The 26,626-nt window shown below is 41.9% G+C and overlaps 1 protein-coding gene across 1 annotated transcript in view; it reads right to left on the bottom strand.

Moving 5' to 3' along the window:
* The window catches only part of LOC124799099, a 266,488-nt gene extending 241,801 nt beyond the window's left edge, over positions 1 to 24,687 (bottom strand). Inside the window, exons 1-2 of the mRNA XM_047262637.1 lie at positions 24,638 to 24,687; positions 24,414 to 24,523 (exon numbers count right to left, since the gene is read on the bottom strand). Coding sequence (XP_047118593.1) covers positions 24,414 to 24,523; positions 24,638 to 24,687 — 160 coding nt within the window. The remainder of the gene's footprint in view (positions 1 to 24,413; positions 24,524 to 24,637) is intronic.
* Between the last annotated feature and the right edge of the window lie 1,939 nt (positions 24,688 to 26,626).

Here is a 26,626-nt window from a genome sequence, read left to right as displayed (position 1 = left end):
CTAGGGACCGATGACCTCAGCAATTCGGTCCCTTAGGAATTCACATACATTTGAACATTTTTTGCATATCTAAGCGGCTGGGTGCAAAGTAGTTCTCGGTACCTTAATCGATTATACGTAGGCCTATAAAGGATTTCGGAAATCACGACAGGCACACATTTTCAGTAAAACTTTAAGTGTTCGGTCCTGAACTTTTCTATAATTGTAAAAATAATATTTGTTGTGATGTTACAAATAGCAAACAACCAAATAACATTGTAAATGAGTATTGCAAAAAGTATAAATGAAAACAGGATGAACGGGTCTCGTTCCTGTGATCCACCGATTACAGAGCCTGAACGCTCGCTAACCATGTGACTGCCGCTAGCTTGTTGTCAGGATCGCAACGCACCGGCGTATCAGTAACGCGTAAAACTTCTATTGCGATTTTCTAGAAAATACCTAATTGAAACTAGTACGACTTACTACTTGCACATTATGTTGTCCCAATGACTCTTATAACCGTGCAATGTTTGTAGTAAATCTGTGATGCTAACGTCGTGGCATCCCCTTGTGAGCCTAAATGACAGACATTGGTTCGCCATTCAGTGCTACTTTTGCCCCATGCCACAGTTCATCAATCGTTTTATTCGGCGAGTGGTGACGTCCCAGTCCCTGAACAACCCTTGACCAATTGATTTCGACGGGTGAGGGATGTGGAGAACGTTCAGCCAAGGCCAACAGTCCAACAGCCTCTATATAGAGACAAGTCAGGACAGTGGAGTAAGCCCACAGTCTTGCATTATCTTGTTGAAAGGTAACGTCATGGCAACCTCGAAGACAGGGCACAGACACTGACATTAAGATGTCAGAAATGTAACGGCTGCTGTCAGAATTACAGGCTATGTGAACTAGTGCCGATCGTGTTGTGTACACGGTGGCGTACCAGACATAACCTTTCGTCTATAAAATTGCCAATAACATAACTGTTCGTTGGCATTTCACGAAGGAAATCTCCCGAAAGGCTTTATAACAATATTACTTCATACCAGTGGTTCCCAACATTTCTGACAAAATTGATACTGAACACATTTATTTATAAAATGAAGAAATATAAATGACATTTACTTTTTGTAGATGTTGTATTAAACCGCAAACTAATAAGTAAGCTAGTGAGGTAGTTACATGTTCCATTGATCATTACAAGGATTCTTTTATCGAAACGATGTTCGCTACTTGCCAGACATTTTATGTTATTGGGCAAATGATTAAACATTTTTGTTGCTGCATACTGAACTTCATGAGCGTCTAACAGCTTTAAAAATAGGTAAAAAAAGTCATTATTTTATCTAGTGTTGTAGGTATGGACATCAATGTTCTTGTCAAACTGTGATAGACTATTTAAGACGAATTTCATCAGTGAAAGAGTTAAAATGCTTAGCTCCTTGAAGAGGCGCGTGCCTGATGTGCGTGACTGAACAACACATATTATTCTTATTACTCTCTTTTATGCAATCAGTACTTTCTTTCTAAGTGATAACTTACCCCACAAAATTATTCAGTAAGACATCATGTAGTAGAAATATAAAAAATACATCAGGATATTAATACGTTTGCTTCCAAGATAGGCAATTATACGAAGAGCAAAAGTTGTAAGGTGGCAGAATAAATGGTCAGATTCGCACCTTACATGAGACCTTTACAAATCGCAATGAGAAGGTGAAGATGACACCTAACGTAAATCGACAGTTATGAGAACATTTGCCTATCAATATGTAACACAAAAAGGGATGGGAGTCAATTGACGGTAATTAACACACCATTCCTATACAAGGCATGTCTTTGAGCGGAAGGTATAACAGGGAACGCGAGTCGAGTCGTTTTTAGTTTTGAAAAGCCAGCTCCACAACGCCGTAGAAAAACCGCGCTGTGGGAGTTAAGCAGGCGACCACTTAAAGGGGTGACAGGAAAGAGGACAGCGATCCCGGGCCAGATGATTCAAGCTGGAGGGCCGTCTGCAGTGAGGGCATCGGTACAAGAGCAGAGAAGAAGCTTTAGAAAACTCCCTCGGGCTTGGGTGTGTGTGTTTGTCCTTAGGATAATTTAGATTAAGTAGTGTGTAAGCTTAGGGACTGATGATCTTAGCAGTTAAGTCCCATAAGATTTCACACATTTTTTGAGACGAACAAAAGCAAGTGACGCATTTTCGTCCAGCAAGTGTAACACACAGAAATGTCAATGTGCTTCAGGTGTCTAGAATGGGCACAAAATTTCCGATTGGCAGAAACTCACTGGGAAGGAGAAAACTACTAAAGTTTCGATGCAGTTTGATAGAAGGGACGTTGCGATTGGTAGAGGGTATTTCTACAAAATAAGAGGAACGCTCCTAATGGTCGAAAAAGGCCATGACGTGAAAAAGAAACAAAGTGGAGGGAGGCAGTTCTGCCACGAGAAGACAAGACAGAAAGTTTTGGGGAGGACTCTTCTCTGAACTAGCGTCAAGTGCAGAATGGAGCACTTAGTGCTCCGTACGCCGCAGAGAAGAAATTGTTGTGGACACTGCGTTCACAGCGGCTGCACTCCAGCTAAAATTAGCTGTAGCAACGTTTAGCTCCAACTGTGGAGAAACGAACTGAGAGGGCACTATAATATGCATGCTGCTCCAACCACGCGCGTGTACATCGCCACATAATAATACTAGGGCTGAGTACATGTTTTCTCGCATAAAGAGAAACATAGGGAAAGTTTCTGTTGGAAAGTTCAGTAAAGGCCAGATTAGTTTAGCAGGAATTTCAGTGGGAGAGAGCGGCCTTGCAGACAGCAGCACGTCGCAGATTAAGATAAATACCGCATACAGAGGCGTAAACTTCGTTGGTTCACCAGCTTGCGTCCACTGTAAACTCCAGCGGCCTTGAGTAATCTTGCGCCAAATTTGTCACTTGACTAACCACCCTCCGTAGACTTGATTATCATCCTAAATAGTACCGAACTTTGAACCGGAATCGGACGATTTTCGTAGTACTGACCAACATCATAACGTATGTGTAGGAGCAATTTTGTAAAGAAACGTCCAGTTAAACTTTCATATTATTGTGCGTGGGATTAATGTAAAGAAACTTCCAATTAAACTTTCATAATATTGTGCTTAAGATTAACGTTCTTTCAGAGAATTAATATTTAACATTATGTGTTTAAACTTATTTCACTCTTTGATGTTGGCAAGATGCCGCTATTTTTATGTTGATGAGTTGAAAACTGTGTGAAAAGCTGTAATTTGGTGAGAAATATTGCGACATTAAACTTGTCATTTTACCTCACACAGTGCTCTCAATCCAAGAATAAGCAAGCAAGCAGAAATAAAAACCCTACAACCTTACAGAGTATATAAACTTAATTGTTTGAGAAGCTCAGTAATATGCTTCTTCTACTTGAAGTTTTCATCAGTATGTACACACAAAAATTTTTAGCATTCCTTCCTATTTACTAATTCATTTTCAATTGCTACTACAATTGTTGGTATGTTTCAAATTGATGTACCGAAATGAATGTAGTGTCTTTTGTTTTAAAAATTTGGGATGAATCCATTTTCAGAGCACCATTTAACGATTCTTTGAAAAATATTCTGTTGTCTGCCTATGTAGCGCAGCAACGGCAACCTTACCATCTACCACGCAAGGGGGCCCGGGTTCGATTCCCGGCAGGGGACTGGGTGTTGTGTTTCCTTCATCATCAAATTCATCATCATTGACACGCTAGTCGCCCAAGTGGCGTCAACTTAAAAAGACTTGCAATACGGCAGCCGAACCCCAAAGGGGATATCCTGGCCACTAAATGCCATGTACGGTCATTTCATTACTATTCTGCCGCTTTCTCTCTAAAGGAATTTGCTATAATACTAATGTCACTTGCAAAAACTACCAATTTTACTTGTTGAGTGTTAAGTGTAAAGCCATTCACATCTATAAGGAATAGAAGTGGACCCGAAATTAAACTCTTTGGGACTCTTTTTGTGATTTTTTTCTCCAATTAACTGGAATTTCCTACCTTTCCGACATTGTCTGAATTATTCAGGACAACCTTTAGCATTCTGTTTGTTAGGTATCATTCAAACCAGGTGTCCATAAAGCCACCAATTCCATCAGATTTGACTTTTTCTAAGGGAGTAACACGATCTGTACAATCAGACGGCTTGGAAAGATCACAAAAATACCAACTGGCGGTATATTATATTTTTAAAGATTGTACTATTTGACAAGTAGATGTATAAATAGTATTCTCACTCGAGCAACCCGCCTGTAATCCAACTCGTGATATGTTAATTGTTTCCACTTAACTGAATGACTACTTTTAAGTACATTACTTTTCGAATATTTTGGGAAAATGTCAGTACGGAAACTCGATGATAATAACACAATTGGTCTATATCTAGCAACCTATTTTATACAATATGAAGCAATGCTCAGTTCGTCACAAGTACATTCTCAGAAAAGAAAGGTAATTTTCCACATTGAGGGCAGACAATTACAAAACATGATTCTTCTACAACAGTCCTCTCCATAACAACACTAGCTTCACCTATAGCCTGTACCCCCGTTTAAAATCAATCAAATTAAAATATGTGCACATTACTTAGACTTACTACACTCCTGGAAATTGAAAAAAGAACACCGTGAATTCATTGTCCCAGGAAGGGGAAACTTTATTGACACATTCCTGGGGTCAGATACATCACTCCTTCTAGAGGACGTTGGGTGGCACGGGATACATGCGGACGTGCATTGTCCTGTTGGAACAGCAAGTTCCCTTGCCGGTCTAGGAATGGTAGAACGATGGGTTCGATGACAGTTTGGATGTACCGTGCACTATTCAGTGTCCCCTCGACGATCACCAGTGGTGTACGGCCAGTGTAGGAGATCGCTCCCCACACCATGATGCCGGGTGTTGGCCCTGTGTGCCTCGGTCGTATGCAGTCCTGATTGTGGCGCTCACCTGCACGGCGCCAAACACGCATACGACCATCATTGGCACCAAGGCAGAAGCGACTCTCATCGCTGAAGACGACACGTCTCCATTCGTCCCTCCATTCACGCCTGTCGCGACACCACTGGAGGCGGGCTGCATGATGTTGGGGCGTGAGCGGAAGACGGCCTAACGGTGTGCGGGACCGTAGCCCAGCTTCATGGAGACGGTTGCGAATGGAGCAACAGTGTCCCTAATTTGCTGGGAAGTGGCGGTGCGGTCCCCTACGGCACTGCGTAGGATCCTACGGTCTTGGCGTGCATCCGTGCGTCGCTGCGGTCCGGTCCCAGGTCGACGGGCACGTGCACCTTCCGCCGACCACTGGCGACAACATCGATGTACTGTGGATACCTCACGCCCCACGTGTTGAGCAATTCGGCGGTACGTCCACCCGGCCTCCCGCATGCCCACTATACGCCCTCGCTCAAAGTCCGTCAACTGCACATACGGTTCACGTCCACGCTGTCGCGGCATGCTACCAGTGTTAAAGACTGCGATGGAGCTCCGTATGCCACGGCAAACTGGCTGACACTGACGGCGGCGGTGCATAAATGCTGCGCAGCTAGCGCCATTCGACGGCTAACACCGCGGTTCCTGGTGTGTCCGCTGTGCCGTGCGTGTGATCATTGCTTGTACAGCCCTCTCGCAGTGTCCGGAGCAAGTATGGTGGGTCTGACACACCGGTGTCAATGTGTTCTTTTTTCCATTTCCAGGAGTGTATTTGTAAATCATTTGACTGATGGACTCCTTACTTCTCAACTGGCAGAAAGTAGAAGACTTCAGGATGTCAGTGTTTTTGTCTCACCCCTGGCACTAATAATAATAATAATAAAAACAGAGTCTGTTCGCCTAGATGGTGCGGCTGCAGCAACCTTCTTGATCTAAACAATCAAGTCGTATTCCTCGTGATCTTTCCTTAGAAGGACCACCACCAAGTTAGTTTTCAACTTGAAAACCAAACATGACGATAACACAAGGAATGAATCCACTACCCCGGGCACCAGTCGCAAGGCTGGCTTTACCTGGTCATCGGATTCCGGGGGACCAGGAGCATCATGTTACACCTAAGGTTGAGAACCAGACGACGTCCAAATTATTACACACAAAACAAAGACACTTCATCGGTACACTTAATACTAATCCTCTTTTCAAACTGGGCAAGATCAAACAACTTACAGACGTGCTGCAAAAATTCCAGATCAAAATCCTTGCAATCCAGGAAACACGATTTACGGACGAAAACCATTTTGATACAGACAACTACAGGATCTACCAAGGAAAACCAGTAGTTAAAACTAATGAGAAAGGACTCAAACAGTTTGGCACAGCATTTGCAGTCCACAAATCTATCAGCGACTCTGTCATTGACTTCCAGTCTGCCTCAGAACGTATATCAACGCTCTCCGTCAAATCGGCCAACAAAGCATATACCTTGGTCAACGCACACGCACCCACAAATAACTATAACAAGAAGAACCGCCAGAAAGTGAATGACTTCTGGAATGACCTTGAAGAGACGTCAAACAAAATTGCCAAACACCATGTAATAATCTTGTTAGGCGACTATAACGCACAATTAGGTAAAGAGAAAGAATACAGGAAAATCACCGGAATCCATACAGCTCACAAGAGAACTAACAAGAATGGGGAAAGATTGATAAGCTTTTGCGAAAATTTCGGCCTCGTAATTATGTCAACACAATTCAAAATACCCAACAAGAAACTGTATACTTGGAAGTCGCCCAACACAATGTTGGGTGAATTCCAGATAGACCATGTGGCCATCTCCAAGAGTAACACAGCAAAAATTCTGAATGTGAAAACGAGAAGACGATTTTTTGACTCAGACCACCATCTTCTACAGATAAAGACCAGATTACAACCCAATAGAAAAAAGCCAAAACTAAACAAACTGCTGAGACCAGACCCCGAATACATAAAACTCAACAAGGAAAACATGTTACAGGAAGTTAGTCAGACAAACACCACAAACTGGACAGAACTTGTGGACGTCCTCAAATCCACGATGTAATTGGGTCAACCCCCGAGAAGGAGAAAACACAGGTGGTGGAATATATATAATATGTGACCAAGCAACAGAAGAAAGGACCAATGCCTGGAAAAACTTCAATAGTCACAAAACATCAGAAAAATGGCAACAATTTTTAGTAATCCGAAAATAAACATCGAAAACTACTTGGAGGGGAAAAAAATCATAACAAACGGCGACTAGATGAGATAGAACAAGACTTTAAGAAGAACAACACCAGGAATTTTTATAAGACGTTTAAAGAACATATTGCAGGATACCAACCACCCAATCTTTGCTTCAAGAAACCGGATGGTTCACTAGAAACTAACACGAAGAATAACTGCCAAATCCTCGCAGACTATTTCAACAAACTTCTCAACTGCGAAAGACCTACAGAGGATATTCACTACGAGACGTCTACACCAAATCCTGACGCTAAACCGCTAACCATCAACGAAATAGTAGAAATTATCAAGACACTGAAAAACAATAGAGCCCCAGGAGAAGATGGAATTATTGCAGAACTATGGAAACTAAATGATGAAAGATTAACAGGAAAAATTTCCAAAATCATATTAAACATTTGGGAAACAGAACAGATCCCTTCTGAATGGAAATGCGCACTCATCCATCCACTCCACAAAAAAGGAGACAAAACTGAACCAAATAATTACAGGGGTATCTCACTCGTACCGGTCACATATAAAATCCTATCAAAAGTTCTCATGAATAGATTAGAAGAACAAGCTGACCCACAAATAGGAGAATACCAGGCTGGTTTTCGCAAGGGACGATCATGCATAGAGCATATCTGGAATCTGAAAATGATTCTCCAGATGAGACACACCCGAAACACAGAGGTTACTTTTGTAGATTTTAAAAAAGCCTAGGACTCAATAGACAGAGTAGCGCTCTGCAAGACTCTGGAAGAATTCTGCATTGACAGAAAGACAAGAGTAATCATTCGGGAAACATTAGCTGACACAAGGTTAAATTTATGGGGGATATCTCGGAACCATTTGAAATCCAAACTGGAGTGCGGCAGGGTGACAAACTTTCACCATTACTCTTTAATAGAATTCTTGAAAAAATTATCAGGACATGGGAAAAAGAAGTCAAAGGAATCCAAATTGGCATTAGAAAAGATAATAGATTCAATGTGAAGTGTTTAGCTTTTGCGGATGACCTTGCAATCCTCACAAATAATAGAAAAGAAGCCACTAACGCCATGGAGAAGTTACACGAAATTGCACAAAGAACTGGCCTGCAAATCTCATATGAGAAAACCCACTACATAGAAAGAGTGCCACAAGACAAATTGCCTATTTTGACAACCCATGGGAAAATCGTACAAGTACCACATTTTAAGTACCTGAGAGAAATCATCCAGCCATCAGGGATCAACCTAAAGGCCAATGAGGAAAGAATAAAAAAACTACAGAAAGCATATAAATTCACGTGGAACTATTGTAACAAAAAGTTCATATCCATTAACGCAAAATTGAGGCACTACAACAGTGTCGTACTTCCGGAGGCACTGTATGCATCTGAAACAACACAAATAGGTGGGCAAACTAAAATCAAAGAAATAGAGAAAAAAGAAAGGAAAATTCTCAGGAAAATTTTTGGCCCGATACAAGAGCAAGGAATCTGGAAGAAGAGACCAACATCAGAATTATATAAATACACAGACAAGATTACGGATACAATAAGGAAAAGAAGAATGCAGTTCTACGGACATATCCACAGGATGAATGAAAACAGAATTTCAAAGCGAATTCTTAAAGCCATCAACTCAGGCAGGGGAAAAACAAAATGTATAAAAGAAGTTGAAGAGGACCTCAGACAAGCACACATAACAGTAAACGATGCAGAAAATAGAACTGAATTCAGGAACATCATCAAAAAACATAAATTTGGCACCACAACACAGAAGAGACCAGGATGCAAATGGACAGCGGAGCGAAAGAACAACACAGTGAACACATGAAGAAAATCTGGGCTCAGAAAAAACATAAACAATCATCATAAAGGAGTTCAAACCCTCGCTTAAACGGGAATAATCGAAAATAATAATAATAATAAAAACAAGGTATCGGCCCTGTAGCATTTTAGTAACTACGGGTATTACATAGTCACTTTTGTGTTTTGCACTAAATTAATGATAAGGGCATTCAATAAGTAATGCTCCACATCTTTTTAAAAAGCCTTTAATATACATAGACTAACGTCCTTGTTGGTGCTTCACAATCTCATGTTTGTTCTGCCCGCCGGTGAAGTTCCGAACCGTTCTGGCCGATGGCAGAGCCGTAGTACAGCGTCAAAATAGCGTTTACGTACGACTTACGTTACGAGCAGCGTGCTGTTATTGAATTCTTCTGTGCAGAAAAAGCAACCGTCACGTACATCCATAAATGTTTGTGGGTAGTGTGTGACGATTCTGCAGTTGAGGAGTACAGTTGGGCGATGGGTAAAGAAAGTTGCAGCCTCAGGAAATGCAGGAAGAGAGCTCCACGATCAGCCACGCTCGGGAAGTCCTGTCACAGCCACTGCTCCAGACATACTGATCGTGCCGACCGGCGCATCACAACTCGACAGCATTGGAAGTGCATCTGTAATAACCGAGACTCCCGGATATTCAAAGAGGTGCTCACGATGGGTTCCACGAATGTTCACAGCGGGCCACCAGATTCAAAGGAAGGTCATTTCATCTGAATTCTTGGAGCGTTTTGAGACCGACAGAGAAGTTTTTTTTGTCATGGATCGTTACGGGGGACTAAAGCTGAGTGCACCACTTTGCGCCGGAAACAAATAGGCAGTCAATGGAGTGGCATCAGCCTCCTGCACCACAAAAGAAGAAATTCAAGACAACCCCCTCTACCGGAAAGGTGACGGTGACAGTCTTGTGGGATTGTGATGGGGTTATTCTCGTGGATGTGATACCAAGAGGGTCAACTACCAATTCAGAGGCATACATAAGCCTCTGAATAAAGTCACGAACCGTTTCCGATATGTTCGATCGGACAAGAATCCAGCAGAAATCTTGCTCCAACACGATAATGTGTCTGAGAACCAAGGAACACATCGCCAGACTGGGTTGGACATCATTGTCCCATCCACCCTACAGTCCAGACCTGGAACCCTCGACTTCCATCTCTTTAAGCTGCTTAAAGGTTCTCTATGGGGAACACACGTTGAAGATGACGAGAGTGTCAGTCATGCAGTGAAAACATGGCTACGCCTACAGGCTAGAGCTTTTACCAGCAGGGAATACATGCTCATCCACAACGTTTGCATACGGCCATAGAACGTGATGGAGACTTCGTTGAAAAATAGGACATGGCCAAGACATGTTGATGTATATTGTCACCAAATTCTGACTCTTAACTATAAATATGTTCTGAGAAAAAAATGTGGGACATTACTTATTGAAAGACCATCGTAGTTTATTGTTGTGAAGTGAATAATGGAAAAAATTCTGATCTATTGCGGTAACTTGGTACAAACATTTTCATCACGTATTTAAGCATATGTGGTTGTATATGTGCCAATTTTACCGTAACAGATACATAATAAAAGTAAAAAGTGTATGTATGACGAGTGGACTAGGTGAGGAAGATGAAATTCACACATTAGTTTCATGAAACGTAGCATCGCCACAATGCTTTACGAGTTAATGATATTAGTTGGGACAAAATGTAATTATTGTTAACTTTAGCAATCGGTATTACATCCTTAAAGGCACAGTGATAATAGGAGGGGCGTTCAATAAATATAGCGACACATATTCTTTTCGGCCAATTTTGGCTAAAAACAATGCAGAATTTGTTGTAGGACATCGCTTAATATTCGGGTTTCAGCCCCTACATTTTTATGAAGTTCAGATAGGTAGCGGAGCTATACATAGCCATCAAAATGGCGTCTGTAAATGGGGTGAGTTCCAAGCGAAGAGCTGTCACTGAGTTTCTGTTGGCGAAAAGCCGCAGCATCGCAGATATTCACAGACGCTTGCGGAATGTCTACGGAGACTTGACAGTGATCAAAAGCACGGTGAATCGTTGGGCGAGGCGTCTGTCATCATCGTAACAAGGTGAGGCAAACCTGTTCGATCACCTGCGTGTCGGCCTGTCGACGGATCACAATCAAACACCTCGCTGTTCAACTGGACGTCTGTGTTGGTAGTGCTGACACACTGTAAGTAGGCTGTTTATGTTTTCTTATTGGCAACGTTACGTAGCGCTCTGGCTGTGCTGTGTGCAGTCTGTGGCTAGTTTGCATTGTTGTCTGCCATTGTAGTGTTGGGCAGCGGCAGCTGGATGTGAACAGCGCGTAGCGTTGCGCAGTTGGAGGTGAGCCGCCAGCAGTGGTGGATGTGGGGAGAGAGATGGCGGAGTTTCGAAATTTTTAAAACTGGATGTCATGAACTGATATGTATATTATGAGTTTTAAACATTATTAAGGTAAATACATCGTTTGTTCTCTATTAAAATCTTTCATTTCCTAACTATGCCTGTTAGTAGTTAGTGCCTTCCGTAGTTTGAATCTTTTATTTAGCTGGCAGTAGTGGTGCTCGCTGTTTTGCAGTAGTTCGAGTAATGAAGATTTTTGGTGAGGTAAGTGATTTGTGAAAGGTATAGGTTAATGTTCGTCAGGGCCATTCTTTTGTAGGGATTTTTGAAAGTCAGATTGCGTTGCGCTAAAAAAATATTGTGTGTCAGTTTAAACACAGTCATGTATAATTTTTCAAAGGGGACTTAGCCGAGGATACCTCACTGGAATCTTCTGATTTTTTCTTGTAGTTTGTGTAATTCGTGTAGCTTTTGTTTATTGCCAGCGCGTAATTATAGAGAGAATTTCCTTTGTAGTTGTAGTTTTTCATTGTTGTACAGTAAAACAGTTGTGGCATGCATGTAGATTTGCAGCAAGTATTTCGCAGCTGCGCTTGCAATTAACTAGATATTATTTTCAGTGCTATGTTAATGTGTTCTCTTATTTTTTGCTCTTTAAATTGTGCTTTCATGTGTTATCGTGTGAAATATTGTGACAATAATGGCGTGTGAAAAACGTAACACTAGGCTCCAAAGTAAACTGAGAAATAGTAGTGACGACGAGCGTAGCTTACCAGCACCACTGTGTAATGAATTAACAGACATTCAAAGTAGTAATTTGGTAACTGTGCATAGGGAAATGGAGCGGGCGTCAAATAATGGTGTAGACAGTGAAACAAGTAGTGAACAGGGAAGCATTATCGATCGATCGGTCGGCAACAGCTCGCCTCAGGAATACGAAATGACAGGACACAGTCTTGCAAATACTGCAGATTCAGGTTTTGGGTCCTCACCGTTCTCTCAAATAAGTCAAGACACATTTTCTGTTCGTCAAAATGTAAATGTTGCCGGTGCAAATGCAGTGCCGAAAAGCATAGAGGAACCGATTCCAGACACTAACACATTACTATTTCAATTAATGCAGCAAATGAAACAACACCAGAGACAAACACAGCAACAGTTAGACACAATGGAACAAAATCTTCAAAAGTTAGACACAGTGGAACAAAATCTTAAAAAGTTAGACACAATGGAACAAAATCTTCAAAAGTTAGACACCACGCTTGAACAAACACGTGAAGATTTAACTACTGAGTTACATAACATCGAATCGAAATGTCAAAAAGTCTGTAATGACGTAAAAACACAAATTTGTGAGCATTTCCAACCTATTTTTTCGCGTCATGAAAATGCATTACAGAATCACGAAGCAGCCATAAAAGAACTGCAAACTATTGTTCATGAAAATCACGACACCTTACAAGCTAAAATTGACCCAGTTGCATCTACCGATTCGGTTACGCAACTTGCAAAAACTCCGCCATTTCTCTCCCCACATCCACTACTGCTGGCGGCTCACCTTCAACTGCGCAACGCTACGCACTGTTCGCATCTAACGGCTCAACACTACAATGGCAGACAACAATGCAAACTAGCCACAGACTGCACACAGCACTGCCAGAGCGCTACGTAACGTTGCCAATAAGAAAACATAAACAGCCTACTTACAACACTTATCCACCAGTTGGGGTACTGAAAGGTGAGTGCTCACTCAGCTCCTCACTGCCTAACAGAAGCTAGTAAAGAGCAACGAAGGAACATCTATGCGAAATCGTTTGCGCTTTACGAGGCTGATCTTGACAATTTTTTGCCGAACATTTTCATAGGCGACTTCACATCGGAATCGAAACGGCGATCCACGGCGTGGCGCCACACCACTTCTCCACCGAAGTAAGAGTTCAAAGCCGCGATCTCAGTCGGCAAAGTCAAGGCAACGGTCTTCTGGGATTCTGAAGGGGTTATTCTGTTTGATGTCCTCCCTCATGGTGCAACAATTACCTCTGAACTGTGCTGTGCCATCCTCAGGAATTTGAAAAAAGGACTCCAGTGTGTTCATCGTCACGGAAATGCGAACGGACTTCTCCATGACAACGCAAGGCCTCACACAGGTCTACACAGCAGAGAGGAGTTCACAGAACTTTATTGAACTATTTTTGTTTAGCCACATTACAGGCCGGATCTCGCAACTTCCGACTTCTGTTTGGCTCCATGAATCAGTATATGGATGACGGGAGGTTACTAATGCAGCAAGACGTTGGCTCCAAAATTGACCGGTGGAGTGGTACCTAGCGGGCATACAAGCCATCCCATTGAATGGAAATTATGTTCAAAAGTGGGGTTTTCTAGCCAACAGGATGTGGAATAGTATGGCATATTAGTGTCGTGAATAAAACCAACCTGCTTTCAGAAAAAAATGTATTGGATTACCTAATGAATGACCCTTATAATAGTGATCTTTTAAAGATGAGTTAATTTCATGACCGAAATATACATGGACCTTTTCCTTTTTACCCCTTGGAAAAATATATTTCATCCATCAGGATGAGACACCACTGCTCTATACGATCCAGATATCTTCTGTAGCACTTTGTGTTGTTTGAGTGCAATTTCCATATAGACCTATACATATGAGGTGCGACAATAAAGTAATGAGACTGATTTTCTTTGCAAGATGTGGCAACCCTGCAGACTTGCACAGGTACAATATCTTTGACGTTGGTCTATAAGCTGCCTCCAGTCCAAGTGGCACATCGATGCAACTGCTTAGTCGTGAGTTGTGCTGTAATAAATTAACACGTGTTTGTGTCTCTCGTCACGGAAATGGAACTGCATAATATTGCGCAACAGTATGCCATTTCTTTTTGCGTTAAATTGGGTGAAAACGCGACGACAACTTACGGTATGCTTCATAAGGCTTTTGGAGAGGAGGTCATGTCAAGAGCTCAAGTTGGCATAAAATGTTTAGTGAAGGCAGGACGAATGTTGAAGATTAAGATCGCAATGGACGACCATCAACCTCAAGGACGGATGGCCACTTGCCAGAGTGCGTGAATTCGTACGATCTAATCGAAGATTATCCGTTAAGTGATTGCAGAAGAACTGAACATCAATCGAGAAACATTTCGTCTAATAATAACTGAAGATCTTGGTATGAGAAAGATTTGTACAAATATGATCCCCAAAAATCTCACACCACAACAGTGAGAAACAGTGCCGATCTGTTGGTTTTTTTCAGTACGATTCAGAGACAAAACACCAAAGTTCGCAATGGTGCTCAAAGGGATCACATAGACCAAAAAAAGCTCGCATGTCAAATTCAAAAGTGAAATGCATGCTTGTCCGCTTCTTTGATTCCAAGGGAATTGTTTATATTGAGTGGGTGCCTCTTGGACAAACAGTTAACCAATATTACTACAAAGAAATTTTAGAAAGGCTTCCTAAAAGAGTTCTTCGTGTCTGTGCCAACATTGCTGATAATTAGATTCTGCATTACGATAATGCGCCATCCCACACTGCTCTGTCAGTACAGCAATTTTTAACTTCAAAACAAATCTCAGTACTACCACAACCACCTTACTCACTAGATATCCCTCTGTGTGACTTTTTTCTATTTCTAAGAGTCAAAACTGCGGTCAAGGGACACCATTTTCAAACAACACAAGATGTCCAAAAAGCTGTGACGAGGTTCTTGGAGGATATTACAGAAAATGAGTTCCAGAAATGTCAACATCAATGGCAGAAGCGCTGGAAAAACTGTGTGCAATCAGAAGGGAACTACTTTGAAGGAGGCAACACTAAACGTGACTAAAATGCTAAGCAACATTTTTTTTTCACATCAGTCTCATTACTTTATTGCCGCACCTCGTAGATCCTTTTCACCAATAATGAACTAAACTACGGTGTAGTGAAAAACTGATCGTCGTGCTTCTGTTTGTTTTATTACGTATTTGCGGTTGGGAGTGCCCAGGGGGTTTTTCAGTTCCTACAAAGATAATTACAAATTTTCGTTCTTGGGCTGGCTTTTTATATCCAAGTATTGGAGTTAACAGGGTATTTCCTTATTCTTATAAAGTCGGTTTTACACATTTTCCTGATTAACGATTCCAAACTGCAGGAAATAAAATAATATTCTCCTGCTGGCTCTTGGGCAACTTAGCATCAGTATTCTTGACTAGTGACTGCGAATGAAATGATGCAGAATTTCTAGGATACACATAAACAAAATAACTTAGCAACTAACAAGTTTTCTGGAAAACACTCCCGCAATATAAGATAGTGTTTGCGCAGTAGTAATTATTACTAGGACAGCAGATTGAATTTCAGCATAGCAGTGCACTAGTCCCTTTAAGCGAGAAAACTGTGGCTATGTTGATATGCGACGTGACGGGATCCGAAACCGTGGTTGCAAAGTGAGCCTGCTAAAGTTGCGAGTATGTCAAATGCAGTGGGCTGTGCAGCATTGCACACTTCAGGACGAATTGTCAATGCCCACGCTTGCCCTTGAACTAAATACATGTGGCTGCCGAATGAAAACGAGACAGATGGAAAGCAGTAAGTTAACCACATATAAATCCGAATGTCACCAGCAAAATAACACATTTATCCCATTATGAGTTAAAGGAAAAGTGTATGCGGTTGCCTATAGAAACGTACCCATGCGTGAGCATCTTCATCCGACGAAAATCAACAGCGAGGAATGTCTTTTTTCATGGCACTAAAACTATGAAAATCGCAAGGGATATTTCGTGACTGTGGGATGCTCAGAATCGGGAACTTTTAATAAGCACAAGAAGGGTCTCGGAAGAGAGCCAGTTAAACCCTCACTCGATTTCAGCAACTCTGCACTCAGGTAGTCGAAGAGCTGGACTCTCTGAAATGAGTCATCAGGCATGGGATTTCTGGCCGTAAATATACCTCGCCAGTTCCGTGGTTGTCATAATCTGGCTAGCATTTCTGCAAGCTTATATAAAGAAAGGAAAATATGGCAAATAGACATACAGGGCTATTACAAATGATTGAAGCGATTTCATAAATTCACCGTAGCTCCATTCATTGACATATGGTCACGACACACTACAGATACGTAGAAAAACTCATAAAGTTTTGTTCGGCTGAAGCCGCACTTCAGGTTTCTGCCGCCAGAGCGCTCGAGAGCGCAGTGAGACAAAATGGTGACAGGAGCCGAGAAAGCGTATGTCGTGCTTGAAATGCACTCACATCAGTCAGTCATATCAGTGCAACGACACTTCAGGATGAAGTTCAACAAAGATCCACCAACTGCTAACTCCATTCGGCGATGGTATGCGCAGTTTAAAGCTTCTGGATGCCTCTGTAAGGGGAAATCAGCGGGTCGGCCTGCAGTGAGCGAAGAAACGGTTGAACGCGTGCGGGCAAGTTTCACGCGTAGCCCGCGGAAGTCGACGAATAAAGCAAGCAGGGAGCTAAACGTACCACAGCCGACGGTTTGGAAAATCTTACGGAAAGGCTAAAGCAGAAGCCTTACCGTTTACAATTGCTACAAGCCCTGACACCCGATGACAAAGTCAAACGCTTTGAATTTTCGGCGCGGTTGCAACAGCTCATGGAAGAGGATGCGTTCAGTGCGGAACTTGTTTTCAGTGATGAAGCAACATTTTTTCTTAATGGTGAAGTGAACAGACACAATGTGCGAATCTGGGTGGTAGAGAATCCTCACGCATTTGTGCAGCAAATTCGCAACTCACCAAAAGTTAACGTGTTTCGTGCAATCTCACGGTTTAATGTTTACGGTCCCTTTTTCTTCTGCGAAAAAACGTTACAGAACACGTGTATCTGGACATGCTGGAAAATTAGCTCATGCCACAACTGGAAACCGACAGCGCCGACTTCATCTTTCAACAGGATGGTGCTCCACCGCACTTCCATCATGATGTTCGGCATTTCTTAAACAGGAGATTGGAAAACCGATGGATCGGTCGTGGTGGAGATCATGATCAGCAATTCATGTCATGGCCTCCACGCTCTCCCGACTTAACCCCATGCGATTTCTTTCTGTGGGGTTATGTGAAAGATTCAGTGTTTAAACTTCTTCTACCAAGAAACGTGCCAGAACTGCGAGCTCGCATCAATGATGCTTTCGAACTCATTGATGGGAACACGCTGCGCCGAGTGTGGGAGGAACTTGATTATCGGCTTGATGTCTGCCGAATCACTAAAGGGGCACATATCGAACATTTGTGAATGCCTAAAAAAACTTTTTGAGTTTTTGAATGTGTGTGCAAAGCATTGTGAAAATATCTCAAATAATAAAGTTATTGTAGAGCTGTGAAATTGCTTCAATCACTTGTAATAACCCTGTATTTTGCGACCCATTTACATAAAGGGTACTAGGAAAGGTTTTGCAATAATAAGTCGCAGGAGGCTGATTGTTTCTGTGTTCTGAGAATACTTCATGCTTGCATTGTAGCCGCTGTACCAAGTCTGTGGGCGCAGTAGTTCACTAGCAGGGTTAGTTTGAAGCGCACGGTCGGCACGATGTGAGATTCGGACAGTTCCGCGGTACAACTTCGCGAGAGGTTTAAACATAGACCAGTGCTTTGAATAAACGACTCTTGCACTCAGTGATGCGTGTCCAGATCCTACAACTATATTCAGGTAGTACAGAGAATTTCAAACAGGAAATTTCTCTCTGGAGGACGCTGAGAGGACGGGAAGGCAACGATCACCAGTTACGGAGGTAAACGTCGATGCTGTGAGGAAAGCTTAGACGAAGACAGGCGAGTGACCTATAAGCTGATAGAGGATACCTTAGGGCTAAATGCGCCAGCAATTCGTTCCATTCTGCATTGCGATTAAGGAAACTTTGTTGTCTCCGAGTGCCGCACAGACTGACGGAAGAGCAGATGACACGACGTGTGACTTGTTGCCGGGGCCGGCCGAAGTGGCCGTGCGGTTAAAGGCGCTGCAGTCTGGAACCGCAAGACCGCTACGGTCGCAGGTTCGAATCCTGCCTCGGGCATGGATGTTTGTGATGTCCTTAGGTTAGTTAGGTTTAACTAGTTATAAGTTCTAGGGGACTAATGACCGCAGCAGTTGAGTCCCATAGTGCTCAGAGCCACTTGTTGCCGGGAGATGTTAAAGAAGTTTCCTCAGGGACAATCTCAGTATGTGAATTACATCGTGACATGTGACGAGAATCGGCTGTACTATTATGACGTGCCGACTACGACTCAAAACAAACTTCCAGTCTTTGAAGATGACGACACACCCGTAGCTGTCAGAAAATACCGATACTAAAGAAGAAAATGGTAGCTTCTTTGTTCAAATCGGGTGGAACTGTGGGGCGTGTTGTTTTGGACACACAGAAGACAGTCACAGCTAAGTGGTACACTGAGCAGTGCCTGCCCAAAGTCATCCGATCTTTGAAGAACCTGCGACCGAATTCAAGAACGGACACTTGGTTCCTCCATCACGACAACGCTCCAGCTCATCGCACCAAAGCATCCACCGAATATTTGTGGGGTACAGGACTGAAAATTCTAGAGCGCCCTCCTCACTGTCCAGACCTTGCCCTTGCGACTTTGCACTGTTCGTGCATGATCAAAAAACGGTTCAAATGGCTCTGAGCACTATGGGACTCAACTGCTGTGGTCATAAGTCCCCTAGAACTTAGAACTACTTAAACCTAACCAACCTAAGGACATCACACACATCCATGCCCGAGGCAGGATTCGAACCTGCGACCGTAGCGGTCGTGCGTTTCCAGACTGTAGCGCCTTTAACCGCTCGGCCACTCCGGCCGGCTTCGTGCATGTGAAAGCGAAACTGAAAGGACTGTAGTTTTCGAGTGGTGAGCACCTCCTGAGGACTTGGGACTGGTGTGCCTTACTCCTAACAAAAACTTGGGGGAACTGATTTATTGAGTTGCTTCGGGGGATGGAGAAGTGTGCTCAATGTGGCGAAAATTACTTCGAAAAAACTAAATAAATAAAGCTGTATTTGCAAACTTTCCTAGTACCCCATTGTAATAATCGAGGCATTCTACATTTAGATTGCGCTGTCTATAATTCAAACGTCATAGAAGCGTTTTAGGGTCTGAAGAATACGGAATGTGTGGGTGCAATAATAATTCGTGGTGCTCCTTGAAATGTTCACTATAGGCAGCGAAGACTTACTTTCGCGTTAGGAAGGCCAACATGATCACACACCAGTTCTAGACCACTTAATAAACAGAAGAATGTTATTAAATTCTATTAAGAAGAAAGGAACAGATTTGGAAGCAAAACCATCAAAGCCTGTTTGTGAAGAATTAGGTGACAATCCATCAAATCAATCAATAGAAAACACTTTAGTCACAAAGGATGTAGAGTATATACGCAACAATATTATTCACGCTTATTTGAAGAGTATGCCGAAACTGCCAAAATCCGAGGCAGAAGTTCAGATTGCCTTATCCCAGGTGGAGGTAACAACTACAAAAGGCGAAACCTTTATCCTCAGTGATGGTATACAAAATGGCATGCTATTTTTTCTAACGAATCAAAACTGGAAGTTCTATGTCAGTAGGAAATTATATTGATGGACAGAACTTTTCAATATGCAGCAAAATACCTTCTTGAGCTGTTTCCAGTAGACTGTTACTCTGAAAGTTCTTACATACCACTAGTATTCAGCCTTACGAAAGACAAGAAAAAGGAAACTTATCTCAAGATTTTGAAACCTATCTCACGATGAATGCAGGAAGAGACAACTGTCTTTTAAACCAAAAATGTTGGCCATTGATTTCAAAGAATCTATCCATGAAAGCCTGAAGGTTTCTTTCCCATCAGTCAAGACTGTTGGTTGTCGTTTTCATCCAGCTCAAGCTTGGTAAGTACAATTATATCTATCCATGAGAGCGTGAAGATTTCTTTCCCGTCAGTCAAGGTTGTTGGTTGTCAATTCCATGAAGCTCAAGTTTGGTAAGTACAATTATAAGTGTTGTTTTATGAAAGATAAACTTTTGTTGAAAATAAACGGCCATAAATTACAAAAAAACTTTATGGAATCTTCTGTTGGTAGTTGGAAGAACATAAACATATTATGGATCGAAATACACAGTACTGATGTTTGTGGAACATTAGTATTGTGTATCTCAATTCGTAATATAGAATGTTATTTTGCCCTTATAACTCCTGACATAAAAATAAGGGTGTTGCAAATTTGATGTGTCTGTGTGTGTGTCTGGTATCAGAGCTTGCAAAGCAATGGAGCGATTTTAATGCATGGGGTGGCTCTCAGCTATATTTTATGACAATCTGTTCATCCGTCTAATGATCATCGGCTATACGAAGTAAAAAAGTGTGCTGACCTCGTATTCTCTTGCAATACCCTGCGTAGATAATGAGAGATTCACCAAACTGTGTAGTGTCAAATTGTAGATCTCAAAACTACCTAAATAAACGTAAGGAACTGCATATATTTAACTTTTATGGTGAGAGCATCGGTGACAAACTTCCTGACTGATTCGCTTTTATCGCCATGCATATTCTTAATTTTGCGAAATTGGAAAAATATATATAGCAAGAAAATGATCGTATGAAGTAAAAAAACCAAACGTATAAAATGGACAACTGATTCTCGAGTACAACGACTGTACACATGGTTCTGAATTCTCTCATCGCAGATCTACCTCCGCCACATAGAACTGAACTTCAAGTTAGTGTCTCCATCATGCTTCGGGTAGCTAGTGTTGGTTTCTTTTATAAATTTCGAACAAATTTCTCTTTTTATTCCTAAAAATATCAAAAACAACGCGACTTCGGTGCCCTTTCTGCTCAGGGCTACCAGGGATAGCGAACATTGCGTATGTCACAGACCTTACCTTTAAAAAAATTGTCTTTTAAGTTTCCAGAAATAGATTTTTACTCTATACGTTTCAGATCAAGGTCTGTCGTCGTTGTACAAAGACCATAACAATGAAAAAAGGACCGTGGCAGCATCACAGCATTGCACTCAATCAGGCTCCAAAAATCTTCCTGACGTTTCGGCAATCTGGTCAGCACGCAGCCAAAAGATGAAAAACTCACTAAGTTTTTAGATTACATTGTGAAAAACTACGTCGATGGGGAAGAATATGAACTGTCTCTTCCATGCATTTGGGCAACACATTCTGCTTCCTTGTGGCTGACTACTAACGCTTGTGAGAGTTTTCATTCTCGATTCAATGCTGCATACGAGACCTCTCAACGAAATATCTTCAAATTATTCAAAAGTTTGAAACACGCATAAACCGGTACATACATAAGAATTACTTCTGTCAAAAATGGCCACATCAGCACAACGGATGCTAATACCAAATAGAGGCAAGCTTTCATACAAAAAAAACTAGAGTTACTAAAAATGTCGGTCTAAGTCGCTGCAGTCATGGACTGTGCGGCTGGTCCCGGCGGAGGTTCGAGTCCTCCCTCGGGCATGGGTTTGTGTGTTTGTCCTTAGGATAATTTATGTTAAATAGTGTGCAAGCTTAGGAACTGATGACCTTAGCAGTTAAGTCCCATAAGATTTCACACATATTTGAACATTTTTTGAACTAAAAATGTGGTGAACTTAACAAAATAAATTTTGTAAAGTTGTATCATAAAAAGCAGCAGCAAGTTGAGCATTAGCATATAAAATAAATTAAATTGTTTTAATGAAATATGTTTGTGTGTGTAACTTTAAATAAGATCTTTATTTTTGTATATATTTTGTTTTCATTTATATCTGTCGTTAATGTTGTTTTGAAACCACTGCAGATAACCGCAGCAGGTAGAAATTGTCGAATTCGTGTGTTCCATTCGGGGAATGATTTAGTTGGGCTGCCGAATTCAAGTGTTAGGTCTTCCACCAGCAGGTAGAAGTTGCCGAATTCATGTGAGCCGGTGACTCCGTGGAGGATGTGTAAGGGCTTCCCAGCGAAACTTCTGCAGCGTTTTCGAAATAACCTTGGCAACATCCTACAACAGAATAGCGCCGCTAGTCGACATTCCTCACCATTCGGAGCTGATGGCGCACTTCTGTTTTTTAAAAGTGTCCGTGTACAACTGCGTGTTTATTGTGGCGCCATGTTACAGAAAGTCAACAAACAGTAGCCCCTTGCAGTCAAAGAAGAAGGACACTATGACTTGCTCGGAGCTGGTGTGCCTATTGTTTCAACCGCGCTGCAAACGTCTCGCTGGATTCCCTTACGCCTCCTTCATACAGTCCAGATCTCTCCCCATGCTATTTCCTTATTTTTAGAGAACTGACAGATGTTCGTGGTCGCCGATTTGTTCTCCCACGAATGTCTTGACCGTTTTGCCTCACAGTGGGATAAATGTATTAACAGTTATGACGATTTCTTTTAAAATTTGAAATAATAAACAGTTAACAAACTTTTTTTTCACCTGGCTCGTCTTCATTCGGCTACTCCTTATATCTATGACAAAATCTTTACATAGAGATGAGCTTTGCTGCAGTTTCCATAGTGACAAAACCTGTCAAATTTCTGGATTCAATGCATGTTAATGACCATAAATGGAGGAAATAGCACCTAAAAATCTCACTCTCATAAATCTATCCTGAAACAAAAAATGAAAGATTGATTCACTGTTGTATATCGCGTAATACTGCGATAGAGAAACCGACAAATATTTGAGGACGTTCGGTATAGTTGCTACTATGAGATGAAAAAGTGCCACAAAATCGTAGTGATCTGCGTTAAATCAGTCAGAATACTGATGATTCAGAATACAGATACCGTTAACAGAGTACGTGGCCAGAACATGATTCCGAGGCACATTCGGACTGATATTATGTCCTATTGCTATGGACGTTCAGTTGCTAATATTATGATATACCTCATACCAATTTCGAACATACTTACCGCATGGCGCAAAAACTACCCTTGTATTTGAGAGGAGATGTTTAATCACGGCGTCAGGTCTCTAAATGAGGTAAATCCATTATTTTTCTAAATGGCCTGCAGGATTTTATTTGCTTTTATAGCCGAGGTACGTTTTGGAACCGATGCCATCCTTAAAATTAGTGCATTCAAAAATGTTTCTACAACATAACGAAAACCTCAAAAATAATTAACTAGTATATACACTGAAACGGCGTGGAGTGTCTAAAATCAGGAAACACTTAATTTATTGTTACGTGAAATCATTTAACGATTTCTAAAAGGTATGTTGGAGTGAACACCAATTCGACACATAGAAAACAGGAAAATTAACCACTTTTTAAAAAAAATCAACCAAGAAATCCTCAAGACAATAATTATTACGTTACACAAAAAAATTAAAGTGACAGTACTTTACAATTTAAAAAATATAATATTAGTTTATTCGCTTAACAATCGTATTATTTCAGAATGGAGGAGAACAGAGTTTATTACCCAGAAAGAAGGTAAATATTGGCGTATTATGTAAAAGAAACAAGTGTTAGAAGAAGATATCTAAGGCAAAGGCGCCAGGTAGACGCTACTACTAGATACGAATGGAAATATCATATTAAAATTACATTATACGTCCAGCAAGTGACAGGATGCGCATCCGTTGTCGCAGATAAGCAGCCAGCAAAGTAGTTTTTACCAGTGGTGTAAAAGTAACAACATTCGAAGTATTCATCACGTGTAGGCGCACGGTAAAGATACGGAACTCAATAAGACGTCAGGACAAAACTCCTCTGAATTCTGTGTGAAAAACACCTTATCGTTCTTAATTTGTTCAGGACTAAAACAGTTGCACATGCGTCTGCATCATTTAAATGTATGGTTAGTTTTTAGGAAACAGAATGAATGCCGCTGTGACATTAGTGATTATTCGAATAGAGATCGTCATAAATACTTAGATTTCAAAAAGGAAGAACCAGCCACATTACTCTCCAATTAATTGATTACACACATGATTCATGTAATATATGTGTCGCTTATGAGTTGATGTACTACTGTAGAAGCTAGTTAGCGAGCGCATGCAGCACATAACTTGATTAAAGACATTTACTCCTATAGTTACCTTGAAGTGAAATAATCATTTCATCTGCTAACAGTGTCGCAGAGAACGAGTAAGTTCTGTCGACTACTTCTCTGGTTGCTCGAAGTCCAAGAGCGTCGTCCGTAAATAAGCTGCAACCCCGCTACGAATGGCCCCGACGTATCGTAGACACAGTGCGGAGAACGCGCCACCACGGACGCTGCTCAGCAATTACCGACGTCTACGGTAGACGCGCAACAACTGACAGTGCGCGCAGCCCGTTTTCGGCGATGGGCCGCCAGAAGGGTCTGCGCATGCGCGGAAGCACTTAAAGCTCGCTGGCGCCACAGAGATGTGCGCAGGAGTGGTGACCCGTCATTGTTGAGCGTGAATCCTGTCGTTCCCATGTCAATATTTTTTTCTAAGTATTTCTGATTCCTAGACTATACAAACGATTAAGGACACAATCTGAGCAACCCTCTTATACTGTTTGCTGATGATGCTGTCGTTTACCATGCCGTGAAGTCATCAATGATCACAAGCAATTGCACAACGATTGAGACAAGACATACCTTTATGGTGCGAAAAGTGACAACTGGCTCCAAATAATGAAAAGTGTGAACTCACCCACGTAACAAAAGGAATCCACCCAATTTTGGTTACACAATAAATTACACGTATCTAAATGCTGTGAATTTAACTAAATACTTGGGAAAAATTTTGGATATTTGTGTTAGGGTCTCATGGGAACAAACTGCTGAGGTCATCGGTCCCTAAGCTTACATACTACTTAATCTAACATAAACTAACTTACGCTAAGGACGACACACACACCCATACCCGAGGGAGGACTCGAACCTCGGACGGGGGGAGTCGCACGGACCGTGACAAGGCGCCATAGACCGCGCGGCTATCCCGCACGGCCTACATACTTAGGAATTACGATTACTAATAACTTGAAATGGAACAGTCACATAGATAATGTTCTGGAGAAAGCTAATCGAGGACTGCGATTTATTGGCAGAAGAACTGATTGGCAGATGCAGCAGGTCTGCATAATAGGCTGCCTAATTACGCTTGTCCTTCCTCTTCTTGAGTACTGCCGTGCGGTCTGGGAATCGCATACGGTAGGATTGATGGAGGACATCGGAGAAGTTCAAAGAAGGGCAGCTCGTTTTGTTTTATCATATCAAGAATATGACCCTTGAGATGCGTTGGCGATCACTAAAACAAAGGTGTGTTTCGTCGCAGCAGGACCCTTTCACGAAATTTCGATCACCAACTTCCTCTTCCGAATGCTGAAACATTTTGTTGGCACCCATGTACCTAGGAAGAACCGGTCATTGTAGGAAGTGTATTCGGAAAGTAAGGTCTGATTAGACGCGAAATGGAAACCACTCTGAAAATCGGATGGAACTTTGCACAAATATCTTGTGCAGTGTCTTTAGTGTGCTTGTCGACCGCTTCACATCGCTCTTTACAGTCAAAACGCGAAGTGATCACGTAGAAATGCCTAAAATAACAGTGTCTCCCGTCAAATATGTAGGCCTCGTAAGATTTCACTGAAGTTATGCAACCCACATAACATAAATGTCATGCGTTTCTTTCTTCAAGACCTTTTCAGCCGCATTCTGCAGGAGCAATGAAGACGACGCTCCTGCAGCGTTTTCGATGGGAAGTGATTGATCACCCACAATACAGCCCTTAATTGGCTCCCTCCGTTGTTCATCTCTGCTCACATGAACCACTGGCTATGAAGACAACACCTTGGCAGGAACAACGAAAGGCAGACCAGCGTAGATAACTGGCGGAAAGCACAGGCGGGGGCTTTCTGTGACGAGGGTATTGGAAAGTTTGCAGAACGCCACGACAGATGTCTAAGTCCGAGCGGCGACTTTTTAGAGTGGTAGCTGGAAGACGTGGCTAACTGTTGCGAAAAAAAAAAGTTTTGCTCTCCACTGTGGTTTTCATTTAGCGAGCGATCGGACCTTACTTTCCGAACAGCCCTCGTAATAAAATGAGAGAAATCGTTTGAATTGAAGAGTAGTCATATACATTTAGATATACGTTTTGATTATACGAGTGGTATAAAATGAGACAAATTGTAATCTTAAGCTGCAGTAGCACAGCAAGCAACCATCTTTTGCATTACTCTATCACGTTTTTTGGTTTATATGTAACGCCTCATATGCTCTTCAGAAGCAATACACTCATATGTAGAGGTTGCTGAACAACTTAGGTTACGGCGAAAATGC

Source organism: Schistocerca piceifrons, chromosome 5, assembly GCF_021461385.2.
Source record: "Schistocerca piceifrons isolate TAMUIC-IGC-003096 chromosome 5, iqSchPice1.1, whole genome shotgun sequence".
NCBI classification, from domain to species: Eukaryota; Metazoa; Arthropoda; class Insecta; order Orthoptera; family Acrididae; genus Schistocerca; species Schistocerca piceifrons.
Note: the sequence above shows the minus strand (reverse complement) of the source record. Positions and strands in the feature narration are given on the sequence as shown.